At 43.4% G+C, this 16,870-nt stretch overlaps 1 protein-coding gene across 2 annotated transcripts in view; it reads right to left on the reverse strand.

Annotated features, from left to right (window-relative positions):
• The window catches only part of PTH1R (parathyroid hormone 1 receptor), a 133,712-nt gene that overhangs the window by 34,098 nt on the left and 82,744 nt on the right, over positions 1 to 16,870 (reverse strand). For both annotated transcript variants that reach the window (XM_074845080.1, XM_074845070.1), the window contains 2 exons: positions 11,811 to 11,921; positions 10,148 to 10,266 (listed from right to left, as the gene is read on the reverse strand). In XM_074845080.1, the coding sequence (XP_074701181.1) occupies positions 10,148 to 10,266; positions 11,811 to 11,850 (159 nt within the window). In that variant the 5' untranslated portion in view covers positions 11,851 to 11,921. The remainder of the gene's footprint in view (positions 1 to 10,147; positions 10,267 to 11,810; positions 11,922 to 16,870) is intronic.

Genomic DNA, 16,870 nt, shown 5'->3' on the forward strand with positions numbered 1-16,870 from the left:
AAGTTTTTCCTCATCCTGTGCTGGGCCATGCAGTTTAATTCAGGGATTACAGAATATCTGCCTGAAAAGGGTTAAAATGCCTACCACCATCCTAGCTTGTACTGCCTTTCATCGTCTGAAATTAGAAATAAACCCCGAAGAAACCAACCAATTCAGCATCTTTCTCCTCACTCCCTCCTCCCCTGCCTCCCGCCTTTCCCTCACCCCACCCGCTGGGTTGCAATAACATTAGTAACGCTGGGCTCTGAATGACAGCTCTGATTTTGATTTGATGCTAGAAATGTTGTCCTGGAATGCAAAACCTCAGCCCTATTACATCAGAATCCCCAGATATGTGAATGTTTCTTTGCGGTTTCCATTGGTAGAGTGGTGCGCTTGCCAATATTAATCTAACGTGTGTGTATGTGTATTTTTATATATATATATATCTCTGTGGAGGCAACAGGCACTAAAAAGCCAATATGAGCAGATTCAAGAGCTTTAGGGGAAAAAAAAGAGGTCCTTTCCTTCAAAGTTTAGTGCGCTTTTACCACTGCCAAGCTGGAATCCTCTTTGAACTGGAAAACATTTGCCTCCATGGTGAAAATTTAAAAAAAATAAAAATCCTGCTCCAAGTTCAGGATTCTTGGTAATTTGGCAGTTGTGAGGTGTTACTATGCTCAGCTGAACAAAAGCATCCCTGAGCCCCATTCAGAAATTTAACCAGAAAGATCCATGTTCCTATCAGACAACGACGCTGTTGTAGCGGCAATGGCCTTGGGAAGGGCCTGGTGATTGGCTGGCAGAACATTTTTGGAGGCTGTGGTTAATTCCTCTGATTAACCACAGGGCCTCTTTTTGAAAGGCTGTTGAGTCAGAACTGCCAAGACATACACATGCATGCATGCATGCATGCACGCTAGTGAGCTCGCTTGCAGACATAGGTGCCACAAATCTTATCCAGTGTCACAATGGGGAGCCTTCATGGAAGGTGATCTTTTGGATGGGGTGTTCAGGTCCTTGGGGAAAGCCCCAGGAGCAAAAGGTTGAGGTTCTCCAAAAGGTTGCACAGGGCAGCCCCTGGGAGGGCAGCTCGTGCTTTCTAGCCTGTCCTCAGGAATGATGAGACCTGGATTTATCCATGAGGAAATAAAAAAGCTCTAAAGGCAGTTCCAGGTCTCACTCATCTCCTAGCAGAAGGGAAGTCCCAGCTTGGTGGAAACCACAATGCTGAATGAGAAAAGGTCCTCCAGGTAACAAAATATCATGACATCCACCAGCTGAAACAACCACCTCCATGGTCTGAGAACACTCTTTTGTAGCTAAGATAGACAGAAGTTTAAATAATTCGCAGAAGACCACAAAGGTCATGCATGGCCAAGCCATAGACACAACCTGGACCTCTGTAGTCCTAAGACAATGCACTACTTACTAGATCAACCTGCTACAGCAGGAACTCTACCTAATGTCTCTTATAAATCCACCCTGAAGACAGACTGATCATTGCTGATCATCCACTGACCTGCTGGAAGAGGCAACCCACCCTGCAAAAATCCAGCCTTGACACACCATGGTTTAAAAAGCGTAATACCTTAACTAGTGCCATTTAATTTGACTCCTGCAGTAATCCTTCACTGTTTCAACTGTTGACACATGTGCACTGAAAAAAACAAAAGCTGAAAAAAAGCTAAAGGAAAACCAGAAGAGCTAAACCTCAATATCTACGACTCCAGGGGCTGGGATTATCAGCAAAATACTGTAAAACTCACAATACAGTACCAAGATCACGGAACATCAGTTTCAAAACTGGCATCCTTGAATGTTGCCCTCTGCCCACTCCATCCCAAGCCCTGCTGCAATTAGATAATGGTAGGGAAGGTGTGGGATGGATCTGATTCCTCCCTCTCTTCCTGTCTTTTACAGCTTTCCTGTGTCTCTTGCATCTGCCATCTCTCTAAGGAGTACCAACTTGTCCCCTTCCCCTGCCAACAGGGCCTGCAGAAGAATGCTCTGAAGGCCTTCCCTTCACATGACTGAGCCAGTCGTGGTTGCTCCTGGAGGGTGCTGGGCAGGATGAGGCTCCCCTGATGTGGCAGAGCTGGTTTTGGGGTTGGTGAAATGACTTCCCATCAAGTCATTCACCATGCATCCTCTCTAGGTCATGCTCTGTGGTGCTCAGGCACTGCACAGCCTCAGGGCACTTCCTTTCCCTCATCTTCTCTGGTCACACATTGCAAAGCTCCACCAAATTGCAACCATCAATCTTGTATAGCCAGGTGAAATGATCTGTCTGCAGAGAGCTAGCCCACCTGATCCTGCCTTCCCGACCTCACTCCAACCATAACTCAGAGACTGACAATAGACCAAACCACAAAAAAGTAAGTACTATTTCAGACGTATTGTGTGCTGAACCTGTAACAAGATCTCCCTTTCTCCCTCCCTCTTGGTTTGGTGGGAGACTTCCTCTCTGCTCCCCTTTGCATCTCAGCTTTCCACCAGCCTGACCTCAGGGTAGAAACTTCACGGCAGCCTGGTGGCTTTCAGAGGACAGGAAACCAAAACAGAGTTGGAGATGGCTTCTGCGTGAACTCAGAGAGTGCACAGAAAAAAAACAAAATAAACAAAACCTAGCCACCATTGGTCATCGACGGGCTGGATGTGCCCCCCTCCCACAAGGGTCCTTGCATTCCCCACTCCTTGTGGTTTGGATGTCTTCCAAGTGTGTGTGACCCTCAGAGCAGTTGGCTGTTACATTTTCATACTGTGCTCAGGGCTTAACCTAACTCCTTATTTGTCCACTTCCACCAATGGGGAAATAATTTGCATTGATCTGAATCCAGAGGAAAACTGCTTTCCGCTGCAGGACAGCTCAGAGCTACATCAGAGCACCAAGTGTGGGGTTTCAAGGCCCTGTCCTTTGTGAAACAGTGGCTGTGCTTTTACTCTTGCATTACAGCCAGCTATAGGACAGTCTGTGAGAAGAGTATTTCTGCTCCCTCGAAGTACGGGTACATGGTATTTGTCATAGTGGATGTGGTCCTCTAGAATAAATGTCTACGGTGTGGATAGCTCCATCAGACCTGGCCACCTGAGGTCCCATCAGCAGTAAGAAAAGGGTGCTTTAGGCTGCACTTCATCTGTTTTAATCACAGGATGGTATCCTCAGCCATCAGCTGCATTGACTGAGCTGTCACAAGAGGAGTCCAGGGTGACTAGCTCAAATAGAAGTGTTTAAATTTATATAGCAAGTCCCATCCATTTGAGTCTCAGGTAAGGGGTCTTATGATTTTTAGGACTCAATTCAATTGTCCTTTCATGTGTCTTATGTCATTTTAGACACCCAAGTGTCCTGTCTGGCTTCAAGCTGCTTTTACAGAAGGGAATGGGTTTCCTGTAGGTCCCATGCTGTATCTGCAATTCCCATGCAGTTGTCTCATCTACCCTAGGACATCTCATTTAACAAGGGGCATAAATATAACCTATGTTTCAACATATGGATGAAACCTTCGGGGCTTTGGTGTTCATGTGTCCTGTTTTCTTTCCATGTCACAGGGAGGGATGTGGGTGACTGAGACACGCATTTTTCTAGATGGCTGGTGGTAAACTCCATCGTGAATATCACTGCACTGTGCCCTGTATCCAACTTTCTCCTTTCATCCTTTTTCTTTCCCCCTTTGTGAGAAAATAACAAAACTGCAACGTTTAGGTCATGAAGCTGAAATGGATCCAGTGGTCTTTTGAGGGGTTGGCAGGCTATGCTGAAGGGTGGGATTAGCAGTATATGAGGATAGAAGCATATGTAAAGGTTTTCCAGATCAAGTATCTGCAAAGTTTCTCAAAGCTGCTGATTCAGATGTTGCTACTGACATGTTTGAAATTAACAGGGGAAGCATTTTACTGCTTTGAATGATAAGCAATGCCAGAAAGCCTTTGTCACTAGCTCTAGTCATGGCTTTTCTTGTCTTTTTTTACAATTAAAAATGTGACGAAAAAAAGCTTAGTGGCAGGGAGAAGAGATATTTGCAAAAGGCACAAACCAGCCACTGATTTCCAAAGCCCAATTGAAAACATTGAGTATTGAACATAACTTTTTGCTACGGAGTTCTGTTTCCCTCCTCTATAGAGGTGCCAGGTGCTTCAGATCCTCACAATCTGGATAACGACTGGTGTCAACTCTTAGACTAAGACACCCCAATTTAGATGTGTAAATGTGTGTCTCTGTGTGTTGAGTGTCTACGTCCACATGGCAGTCAACAAGGAGAGATCTTCAGATTCAGTTGCCTACACATAAGTACTAAGTGTTGTGAAAGATGCCTGAAAATAACCATGTGGACCCCAGATGCTGTTCCAGAGGAACATGGGTCTCATAGATATCTGCCAGCCTTATAGCTAGTATAATGCATCTCCAGTGGTGGCAGGTGTCTAAGTGTAGGCAAATAAATTGGACCCCTTAACTGCAGTCAGCAGAGTTGTTCAGCTCTACAGAACAGTCTATGAAAAAAAAAAAAAGGAAAAAGGAAAAGGGTGGGAGTAGACCCATGTCTCAGAAGCCACTTGAGTTCTTTGGGTGCCCCATAGCTGTATTTATAAAAGGTAGTGCTTTTTCATGTCCTGCCCAATTTATCTACAGTATTCATAGCCACAGGACATCCAAGAGGCCACAGACAAAATGTGCCCCAAATTTGCTGTTTACATTAATAGAAAAAAGTTCTCCAAGTGCTGTGCTACAACCACATGCTGAGAATGCCCCACAGTTGCAGGTTCTTGGAAGCCTGTAAGCAGGGACAAGAACACTCTTTGCTTGACAACCTTCATAAACTGTCCTTAAGCATCTACTGTAGGCCAGCAATGGTTAAATATGGGGTACAAGGGGACTACACCTGACCCTGTGTGTTGTGAGAACTCTCATGTTTTCATGTGAAATAATATTATGTTGCTGTTATAAACCATCAGACTTTCCCAGCAGACTTTAGGCGCAAACTGTTATCAGCAGCACCAAAAGGTGCTACAGCATTTACAGGAACCCCCTAGGCAGGCCTCACCTATAGGCATGACGTGAGGACTGCATGACAGGGTTGCTTGCAAGAATGAAGAACACATCTGAGTGCTGCATTTTTTTTTAATCCTACACGTACTTTAAAACATCTGCCCATATTTCATGGTGCAAATGTATGAAACTTTGATGGCATTTCATCTGTGTAACTCAGTATACACTATGTAAACATGCTTTATGCCATCAGTTTGAGGCTACACAAAGTTGTTCGCTTTTAAAAGGACCCCAGAGAGCTCCAGGAACAAAGGCCAGGCATAGAAGATTTTTGGTTTGAACAATGGGTTTTAGATAAAGCAGCCCTGCAACATGCTGTGCCTTTCCCATTGTGTTTGGTATGTGATGGATTCTCAAGGCCTCTCTGATTTCCCTAGAAGCAGTAAAACCACCATGGTATAAACAAGCAGTAGCAGCTGAAGACAGGATTGGTGGGCTGAGGTTAGATCTTAGGATGGTCCATCTTGCTAGGCTGGTGGTTTCCAAGCTGAGCTAACCTCCCAAGTTGCTGGCTCATATTCTCCTTCCCCATGATTTCAGTAGATGTAGGTCACATTTACCCTTAAGCTGATCCTTGAAAACAGGATGGGTTTGACCTGCTTTATAAAAAGATGTGTTTGGCATTCGTGTTGTTTTTGGGGAGATGGGAATGAAGGAAATTTCTGCTTATTGAGCAAAATATGCCATTACTCCTGCCAATGTCTAAAAAGGTGACCAGAAAAATGACCATGTTGAAGGTGCTGCTATTGGCTGGCTGTGTGGAAGGGAAGGGGTTCATAATCAAAGCACTATTATGGTTTTTGGATAGAAGTTGCCTAAAAAGCTGCCTATTATTGCCCGAGGCATATCAGGACTTACCATGTGCACAACTTACTATCCAAAGTTTGAGGAACTCCAAGAATACAGCTCGCCCTCACTGCTGTTTTTAAGGGAACCTAAGCAAGCTGTAAGAAGAACAGCCAATCTGAGCCAGACCAAATGTCCTTTTAGCCTTGCTCTCTGTCTCCTACATGCCCAGGAACAGATGATTAGGGAAGAGTTAAGAACAGAACAAATATAGAATAAATATCTATATCTATCTACATGTCTATCATCTAGTGGTTATGCAGCAGTGCTGCATACCCTCTCCCAACACTCAGGAGCTTGTGGTTCAGTGATGTGAAACACACAACAGACAGATAAACAGCTGGTGTTTAACCACACTGCCTTCCTCAAAGAGTGAACACCAGCCAATCCATTCCCCTTTCTTCCCTTGCCCTACTGTCTCTCTTTAAACACCATATGGAAAATAAACAAAGCAGAGCTGCCTGGTCAGGGTGCTGGGGTGGGAGGCCACAGATCTCTCAGTTTATCTGTTCAGAGGCAGGGAGACTTTCTGAAGATCCAAGGTACAATGAGGATGGGGGATGCCCATGCACATCTGCTGGGGAAGGCGTGGGAGAACAAGATTTTCCACCATCTCTGCTGCACTGGTGAAGGGTTATCTTAAAAGCAGAACAGGAGAGAATATTTAGACTGTGGTGTAGTGGTGGCTTTCAGCACTGTCTGAAGGCACAAAGAAAATTGTTTTATCTTCCCATGATGTGCTGCTAAGACACCTTTCCACAAAACTTTCTCCTACCCCTTGCTAAACAGTTGTCTTCTACAGACTGTGTCCAAGACATAGTTGTTCACGGCAGATCAAAACTATCCGGAAGGTATTTTAGGAAACATTTCAATAGCTAGCTGCAGCCTACCTGGCTAAAGAGAGGACATTAATTTTCAGGGCTGTCAATCCAGCGTCCTTCAGCAGTGCTAATTTTCCCTTAGAAAACAGCCCAAGAGCAATTGCTCACTGGGCAGTTACGAGCTGTTAATTCTCCTGGCTCTGATGGCTTTAGCATACTTTGCTAATTTCAGAAAGCGGTTTAGTGCTGCTCTGTGTGAAATAATCCTATTTATATGGTTCAGGAAAAGGTAGCAAAAGACACAAACATTCTCTGGGGCTCTCTGTTTGCTTCTTTGGTCAATCCCACAGTGGCTAAAATGAGAAAACTACACACCTAAACAAACATACGTGGACATATATATATATATGCGTGTGTGTGTGCATGGACGTGGGTGTTTATTTAGGTGTGTGTATCTATATATATAGCTATCTATAGATATAGGCCTATTTCTAGAGATAGTAATGCAGATATATATATATATGTAGTCACAGACAAGCAGTATTTTTTTTTCCTAATGCTTTCTAATGCGTAGTTTCTTAAAAGTTCCTCTGGTTACATCTGCTCGGATGCTGTCCTACTCAGAGTCAGCCCACGATCTCCTTTCAAAATGTTGGTTAAATGCAGCTGTTACTGGTGACGCAAAGATGCTGTTCCCCAGTGGGGGAAATAATAATAGAAAACAATCCCTCTCTAAAGATGACTAGTCTATCTTGCCAAATTGCCTGATTCTGACATCTCTTGACATATTTACTTCAAGAAAAAACACAAAGGAAGGTTTATTAATACCAATGCTTCAGAGCCATGCTTGGGCGTGAAAGACAAGAGGCCTTCCTTGCTCTGAAAGTCATCACCCAACTGAGAAAAAAAAGAAGGTCACTCCTTTTCACTTTTATTTCATGAATGCTTTTCATACCAGAAGGCCCAAGAGACCTGCAGTGGATGTATATGCATTGCTTCACTTGTCACTAAAATGCAGACAACTCTATGGTAAAACAAGGCAACTACGTGACAGCATGCAACATCACTACAAGGGGAGTGCAGGGCTGGACTGAGGAAAGCAACTTCTTGCAAATACAAGGTTAATAAAAATAATAATGAGTAGTAGATGCGGTTGAAAAGCATTTGTTAATCAAGATACAAGTCCAAAGCTGGGGGAAACTTCCATTTTTTCTAACATTCTTTGCATTGGGCAGGCATCACTTATGCAATACCATGTTGTCCATTTAATCTGAACAATGATGATGGTTTAATTTGTCTCACCATTAAATATCATTAAATTCACCTCCGTGTAGCTAGAACGGAAAACTCATGGCAAAGATGATGGAGCCTTGTGTACAGAATAATCAGGACGATAATATTGGGACTGTTTATTAAAACAGCTCATAAAGGGAGACATCATGAGGAGCAGTGATTTTCCAAGTAAGAGCAGAGGTTGAGAATAAAAATGAAGTGTTCTGCATCATGACAGCTCATCTAATGTCTCTCCATTGGGAAGCACAGTCCAAGTCCTCTGTCTCTGCAGTGACCACCCCTACACTCAGGGGACACAGACAAAGATAGATACATGAAACCCAGGACCACAGACTTTGTTTTCAACCTTTTTTACTAGCCTGGAGGTGGAAGGTCTCTATTTCTTCCTTGTGCTGGTAACAAACGGACCACTCTGTTCTTCTTTGTACCCTTCCCCTACTGATTTACCTTGACTAAGTCCTAGCTGCCAGCATGGGAGGTTTAAAAGAAAGGACCTCCTTTCTCTGGGGGAAGCCTAGGAGACTTGCTCAGATGGAGAGGTCTGCAGCAGATGACTCCCACCTCAAGACATGGCTGAGAGAGGTGGGACAGGGGGGACAATGACTTCAGAGAGATCAACAAGCTCTGCAACTTAATAAAGCTCTCAGTGTGAGCAAGATGCTCAATGACTCCAACACCTACTCCAGAAACTTCCCAGAAATGGCTGGGGCTAAAATAGTTCTTTCTACTGTATGGAGTTGGAAAAGTTGGGACCCCACCAAACTTGTTCTAAAAGTGAACGTCATGCAACACTGAGACAACATGCTTTGCTATTAAGTAGCTGGAGCAGCACTTGTGTATACAGTCTTGTCTGCTCCTTGACTGCGTGATATAATGCAAGCAGATGCTCAAATAACGTCTTTCCTCACTAAACAACTTCATTCATATGTTGCTTCACCGTTGAGAAAAAAAAATACAAAAAGCTCTGCTGTGGTTAGATTTAAAATTAAGAACATTCTCCCAAAGGGACTGTGTATCATCTTCAAGTCTGCTCCCCACTGTGAAGCTTGTGGTTAGATCTTTATCTCCAACTGTCTGAAAATAACCCTTGCTGCAAATGATCAATCCCTAATGCCATACCCCATATTCAAGGAGGACATCTTCCAAGTACCACTGAGAAACCAGAGGTTTCTTCTAAATTCTTTGCAAATTACAGAAATAGAGCAGCAACCGCGTGTGGGAGGAAATGTCTTTCTCTGTGAAACAAGAAGGTCACATCCTCTCAGGTGACTCCACTGACAGCTTTGCTGTCATGTTAGTATGGAATTGCTTCTGTGATGCACTCAGCTTGGGAGTCATTCAGAAGCATTACAGAGCCCCAGCTGGGCTCAGATGCAGACAGAGAGGTAGGAAATTTCTGACAGCTACTCTTTTGTCAATTGCCTGAATTTGTGTAAAATTTTGTGTAAAAATTTGCCCATAGATCAACACCTTTTTGTTCTTTTTTTCCCCAGGAGTATACCAAACCCTCTCCATGTGTTATGAATGCTTTTTCTAACTTTGCACTGGTGTCCTTGTTTCAGAGTTACACCAAAATTAGTTCAAGATCTGTTCTTACATGTCAATTTGTTTTAGCAAAGGACTTTGCCCCACCCATCTCCAATGAACAGACCATTGAAAACCTCTGATCCTTAATTTACACCTCTCAACCAAGAGGTTCTCTGTTAATCACCTACAGAAGCAGGATTGCTACTGGTTTGATTGACACACCTTTTAGCTCTGTGTTTGTACGTCCCCTAGCACAGACAAACACATAAGCATTGGAATTATTGGTAACAACCTGGTAGCAAAATTATTGCCTGGTGGGAAGAGGGAGTCTCAATGGCATGGAACAACCTCCAACTACTTCTAAGCGTCCGTGAGCGCGCTTCAAGTTTCCCCCGAGATCTCTCTACAAATGGGATCATGACAGCTGGAGGAACCCTTTCTGTTTTGAGGACAATTTCAAATTCAAATAACTGCCCATCAAAACAAAGATGTGGCTTTGGCAAGCTTGGACATAGTTTCCAAGAGGAGGCAGCAAACTAGAGCTCATCAAGGGTTTTAAATGAGACAATGCTCCTTAGGTTAGCCCTGGATGAGGCCAACACTTCATGCTCCATGCACAATTGCAATTGCTTACCCTTTCCCTTGTCTCGTTGGTGAGGAACTTGGCACATTCACTGTAGTTTGCCCAGGTGCGGTTGTTGCCCGGGACCAACTCCCAGCTCCCGTTCAGGTCACACCGGCGATAAGCATGGCCTGTGGGAGAGAAACCAGAAATAGTAAATGGGACTACACCTGACAGAACAGGAGAAACTTTTTCCAAAGGTGGATCCCATCAATCCTGGTGCCTCCTGCCTGCTTTGAAGCTCAGCTCCAAGAACACAATTTCTATCTCCTTATCAACTTTATCAATTTTCTAGCTGAGAAACACCAGAGGGCTAGTAATAAATTGCACTTAGTTTAAGTTAAGATATTGGGTCTACAAACCAAGGAGAGAAGCTTTGAAAAGTTCCAAAGCACAGAATCATCCTCAGAGTTGCAGCTCTCCCTGTGAAACCACAGTAATCTATATTATGCTGCTCTTTGTATACATATTCAGTGCATCTCAAGATAGATTTTTCTATGGCTACCATCCTCATGATGATGAAGGAAAGAAGGCAAGGTTTCATCTCAGGATTCAGCTGGCAGATGAAAACATCCATGTCCAGATGTCTGTGTGGAGGTATCATTGCACGAGCTGTGTGTAAAAAGTCCCATTACAGGTAGCAGGGATGAAAACAGTCAACAGATCTATCTGTCCTGTGACTACAGAGGGAGAGTTTATAGACACCTCTGCATCTAAGGATTTGAATCTGACTCCCACCCTAGCTGACTTGGCCAGTGGACATCAGTGAGGTGGGGAATCTGTGTCATGTTGGGTTATGGAGAAAAAAAGGGATAGATTGACTGTTCCTCCTGGCCTCTAATGTGAAGTGCATGTGGAGGGGTCTCTGCAAGAAGTCATCAGCCAAGGATTAAGCTGGCTCAGCTCACAGTCCCTTATAGAAAAGGCAGAACAGACTATGGGCAACCAGGGTGCACTGGAGTATCATTACTTGTTTTCTGAAAACAGCATCAGTGCTCTGCTGGGAACATATAGTCTTAATTCTTCAATTTTTCAGTCTTCAGTTGCATAGCTTTGCCTGAGAAAAGAGAATGCTTTAGCTTTGAAAATACACTGAGGGGCGAGTGTACTTCAATTGCTTCTAAAAACATGCACAGACTTCGTGGCACCACAAGCAAGCCAAGAAATGTGCTGCCTGAGGGGAAGTGAGATAGGGAGGAATTCACATGTTCTGGTTACCAGCGCTGTTCTCAGATACCCACCGTAGGGGTCTGGGCAGAGATCAGGGGCTAGAATTAACAAACCCGTGAAGTGAATAATATAAATTGGAAGAATATCTTGTGGGTTTCTACTGATACACAAAATTTGTGGCGTCAAACAAATACAGGTTTGTAATGCTGCAAGACTACCCAGTTATAAGCATGTAATCGGTGCTTATAATATTCCATAACAGTCTGGGTGGGGCAGGTGGGAAATTCATCATTGTTTAGGTTAGAACAAAGCCTTTCTTTCAGCATAAAAAAATATTGGCTGTTTCTTAACTTACTTTTCCCCGGCTATACCCCTGCTTGGAAGGGAGTCACCATGTCATAAAAAAAGGATGGTAAGAGGATTTCTAATTTTCTGATCCCCAGGCCCTTTTGACTCCCTTTGCTGCAGCTTACCAGGCTCTGCTGGCAGTAAGGACAATACCTACCTTTGTGATTGAAGTCATAGATGTACTCCGGACATGGCATAGCCACCACTTTGCCTGGCACACCTTCAGGCCAGCAGACAATACCATCCCACTCAGGAAGACAAAAGCCATCTGTGGAAGAGACACAAAGATAAAGAAGAGTCACCAGACCTGCAGAGGTGACACTAATGCCCCACCGTTTGGAGAGGGTTCTCCATGAAAAAGCCAACAATACTGTCACTCAATTAGAGAAAACCATTTTTTAGGCAACATTGCAATTTTCCTTAGTGTTTAGCTCCAGAAGGTGCAGCTTCTCCCAAGTTTTATTTCAGAATGACATAATAGCTGAGCACTCTTTGAGAGGAGTCAATGATTCTGGAAAGTTGCTTTCCCTTCTGGGCTGGAAGCAATGAAAACGAGGCAGGAGAACAGAGTGGAGAACAGGAGGACTTGAGCATTCAGGACTCTGTAGACAGGCAACCTGGAGATGCCTGAGGGAGCTTGGCTGGGTATAGCCTTGATATGACAGCACAGATTTGAGCCTAGGTTACCAAGGAGCTAGATTATGCTGTGGCTACATTATTGTGAGCCTGGTTCAGGCTTTCCTGAAAGGTACTCATGCCCACAGAGTAGATTGGCTGTGATTTAATACCTACAGACCATTAATCCAAATTCAACTAATTATTTACATCAGCCAGTGCTATGCTATACTGCAATGCTTTGTTGCTTTCTCAGATAATCTTGTGTGCCTTAAATTGGGTGCACTTTTAAGTAACACTAAGACTAGCAAGAATCTATAGAGAGGTGTCTGTGGCAATATTTCTAACAAATAGAGAATATTTCATTACCTTGCTTTGTAAGGAGTGAAACAATGGAATTTCTGTTTCCGAAAGATTTGCATCCTTTCCTATCTGACATCCTTTTTGCCTATGACTTCACTAGTCCCTATCTCCCCATTTCCCTGTGATGTCATCATGGGGCAAGATGCAGTACATGCACTGATTGATTTGGAGCCACGCCCATGCTGATCAGTCACCTGCTGCCAAGCACACCGTAGAATGGCTGAGTTTTCACAGCTTTCTCCCTCCTTACTCACTATTTCGGATTTCTTCTCTTTGCTCAGTCACAGGTTTTCAGAAAAGGAGCAAAAAGAGAATGAGCAGGTGGAGAAATCACATGAGCCCCATTGCCTTAGGAATGCAAATATCATGGGAATTGTTTATCGCTCTCCATTGTACCACTTAGCTAAGCTCACTGCTATTTCTTAACTTTTTGAGAAAGGAGTGGTGGGGTTGTTGTTACAGGATTTTTCTTTAAATCATCCTTGTTCTCCCTTTCTGTTCTTTGATGAAAGCTTAAATAGCTCTGAAGGAGAAATCCTGCCTCCCCCATACAAGGTCTCCCTCTTCCCTCTGTGTCAGTTTATTTACAAGTATCTGTGATTTATGTGCTTAGTGCAAGGAAAAGCAGAGATACAAACCAAGAAAAAAGTCCTTTCCCACATTTTCACAGAATCCTAGAACGGTTTGGAATGGAAGGTGCCATAAAGATCATCCAGTTCCAACACCCCCCACCATGAGCAGGGACACCTTCCACTAGTCCAGGTTGCTCAAAGCCCCGTCCAACCTGGCCTTGAACCCTGCCAGGGAGGGGGCAGCCACAGTTGCTCTGGGCAACCTGTTCTAGTGTCTCATCACCCACACAGTGAAGAATTTCTTCCTTATATTTAATCTGAATCTACTTTGTTTTGGTTTAAAGACATTACCCCTTCTATACTGCACGCCCTTGTAAAAAGTCCCTCCCCATCTTTTCTGTAGCCCCCTTTAAGTACTGGAAGGGTGCTCTCTCTTCTCCAGGCTGAACAACCTCAACCCTCTCAGCCTGTCTTCATAGGAGAGGTGTTTCTATTTTTTCCCCAACCTCTTTTCTGAAAATTGTTGAGTATATAAGTATATATTTAAAGTTCTTTAATTGTCATCTTGCAGTTGTCCAGAACTTGAGAAGTGATTAAGCAGGTCTTCTATCAACCCCTAATTATGAGAAGCTTTGCTTCTCTCTTCACAAATGGAGGTACCAGCCAATCATTCAAAGGCTCCAGCATCATGTCCTACATGAGCATGGGCTAAGAGGGTCATGGAGGAGCTCTGCAGCCCGTGGGGTCTGCCACCAGCCTCTGAAGCAGCTGAGATTCCAGCGATGGAGGTAGACTGCCCTAGGAGATGGGCTGCCCTCCCTCCCAGCAGTCTCATCTTCCTCATCATCTGTTCATCCAGTCTGAAAGGGACAAAGCCAGAACTTATCTGTATTTAGAAGGACTGAGAATCCCTCCAGGATTCTTGAAAGCTGTGGGAATTCACATAATCTTTAACACTGCTTTAAAAGAGGGAAATCAAACTCCATTCCCTACTTCTCACATCCTTCCAACTTGTCAGCCACCCATTTCTGCCACTTTTGATCCATAAATTCCCAGTCCCACAAGGCACCAAGTTCCCATTCAGATGTGGATGTTCAATGTGGGCTGCATTTCGAGTCCCTGAGGAAGGGCTATGCACCCAAATGTAACTTGGTGCTTACATATGCCTTTGCATTGGGCTGTATTAATTGCACCCATAGGTTAAAATCCAGCTGCAGTAGAGTTATCTGAAGTGAAAAACAAAAACAAGGAGTTTATCAACAGCGTATGAAGTGTCTGACAGACAGGAGTTACATGTGAATCAAAACGAAATGGAACAGCCTGCTCTTATCTGCAAAAGAGCTCCACTAGTAAAGAAATTATAAGCGTGGCCAAGAGCTCAGCATGTTTCATTAATATGAAAGCTAGTGCCTTAGCAATCTTTAAACGAAACAGTAATTTATCCTTTATAATGAGTGTGCTTTCACAAGATTAAATAAGAATCCAGAATTGCTTTAAAGACCTTTGGTTGGTGTGGTGCCCCCCAGAGTCGGAGCTGACAGTGATCAATTCAGTTTGCTAGTATTTTAGGACATGAAAAACAGCAGAAAAACCTCATTGCTTAACAGCTGATTTCTTATCTTTAATTTAGTGCTGATAAAAAGAACCAGTCTAATCACTGCCTATCTTCTAAAGCATTATCTGAGAGTGAGGGTAGAGGAGGTAGAATTCTTCCAACATCGGTGTGAGAAAAAAGAGAAAGAAATTTATTGCATTTTCTCTGCTTCCAACCACATTAGAGGAAGAATAATACTAGATTTCCTATTTGTGAAAAATGGGAAAACTCTTCCCTTTGGCTCATTCTGTTGCAGGATTACTTACACTGTGAAAAACAGTTTATTTATTCTTCAGTTCTCTGGAAGGATCAAAAGAAAAAGGAAAAAAATGGTGTCATGCAAAATTTGGATTAAGACAAAATGTTATTGTCTCTGAGGTTTTTTTGCAGACAAGAAAGTAAATAAAGATTTCATTTAGCCCTCAAAGTGGTCTTACTTAAAATAAAACTAATTCTTTTTACAAAATAAGTAAATTTGGGTAAACTTTAAAATGAATGCTGTGGAGAAACAACACTGAGGAGAAAATAATTCATCCGAATGTCACGCTCTGTAATGCTGAGAAAAAACCCTCCACTTTTCTAAGATCTTCAGATCAGCTTGCAAAGGTCAACCTTCACTTGTAAGTAGTTTCATTTAGTATCGTACTGCAATATTTGTCCAGAAAATATTAATGTGGAAAAGTATCTGGTAGGCACGCTCTCCTCGTGCTGTAAACATACACACACAAACATTTGCAATGGACTCATTCAAAAGAAAACGTCCGTTTTCTGGATAACAGAATATGCAATCATTTCTTTTTGGGTACTTTGATCATCCAAATCCTCCCAAAAAGCAGAGGGTTGAAGGCTCTGTGCAAGAAGCACAGTGCAAACTGGTGTTGGGACACTTCTGGACTGCTGCTTTGTCATGTGGATGATTTGGAAAGCCATCAGCTGCACCAGAAATTTGAAATAAAGATCATCTTTTCTGCCTCTCAGTGCATCTGAAATCTTTCTGTGCCTCTGTGTATTGACCCGTGGAATTGATCCATTAAAGCCTATAAGGATCTCAATTTTCAGAAAGCATCTGAGTCTCCCAAGGAAAGACACAAATGAATCTGTCGTCATTATCATGAACTGTCATAACACAGAGAAACCTCTTTAACCTCCTCTCCATTTCACTGTCACCCCCTTCCTCTCTCTCCCCACTCCATACTTGGAAAAACCACTTCAGACAAATTTGAAGGAGAGATAAGACATCTAGGTCATCATTTCCTTCCTGAAATTTTTGAGGTGATTGATGATTAGTAGAGGAAAGGGCAGGTGAACATTTGGCAGCTGCCACCTGGCTAACCAGCCTTTGTTGACTGATCAGACAACTAGCATGTGCATAGCTTAAAATTAGGCACAGCATGGCTGTTTCTTGCCAACCCAGGGCACCATGGGGTCAAGGGGAGAGAAATTGGGTTGGGAAGAGGGACTGTAGTTATTGTTTGACATCCACGGGTCAAGCCAGGTGCCTCTGGACCTCCTCATTGCAGAATGAATTAAGAAGTTCCTACATCAACTGAAAATCTTGGAAAACATTTTTCAAATGAAAATATTGACTGACGTCAGGACCAACTACAATTTGTGACTGTTGGATCTACATTCCTGGGTTTCAATGTAGCCAAAAGCTGTTTCTCCCCTCTACGTCATGTCTGTTGTCCCAGACAGGATCCCCACCATCCTTCTCTCACTCCTATCTCTAATACCTCCATTCCTCTTCTCTAAAGAGACAAATCATCGACCTTCTGATATGACAAGGGGTCATGGTTTTAAACTAAAAGAAGGTAGATGCAGACTAGATATAAGGAAGAAATTTTTTATGCTGAGGGTGGTGAAACGCTGGCACAGGTCGCCCAGAGAGGTGCTAGATACCCCAACCCTGGAAACATTCAAGGTTGGGTTTGAGGGGGCTCTCAACAACCTAATCTAGTTGAAGATGTCCTTGCTCATTGCAGGAGGGTTGGACTACATGACCTTCAAAGGTCCCTTCCAACCCAAACCATTCCATGATTCTGTGATTCCCCACATCCCTTCCTCCCTCTCTCC

This window comes from Strix aluco, chromosome 1 (genome assembly GCF_031877795.1).
Source record: "Strix aluco isolate bStrAlu1 chromosome 1, bStrAlu1.hap1, whole genome shotgun sequence".
NCBI lineage: Eukaryota > Metazoa > Chordata > Aves > Strigiformes > Strigidae > Strix > Strix aluco.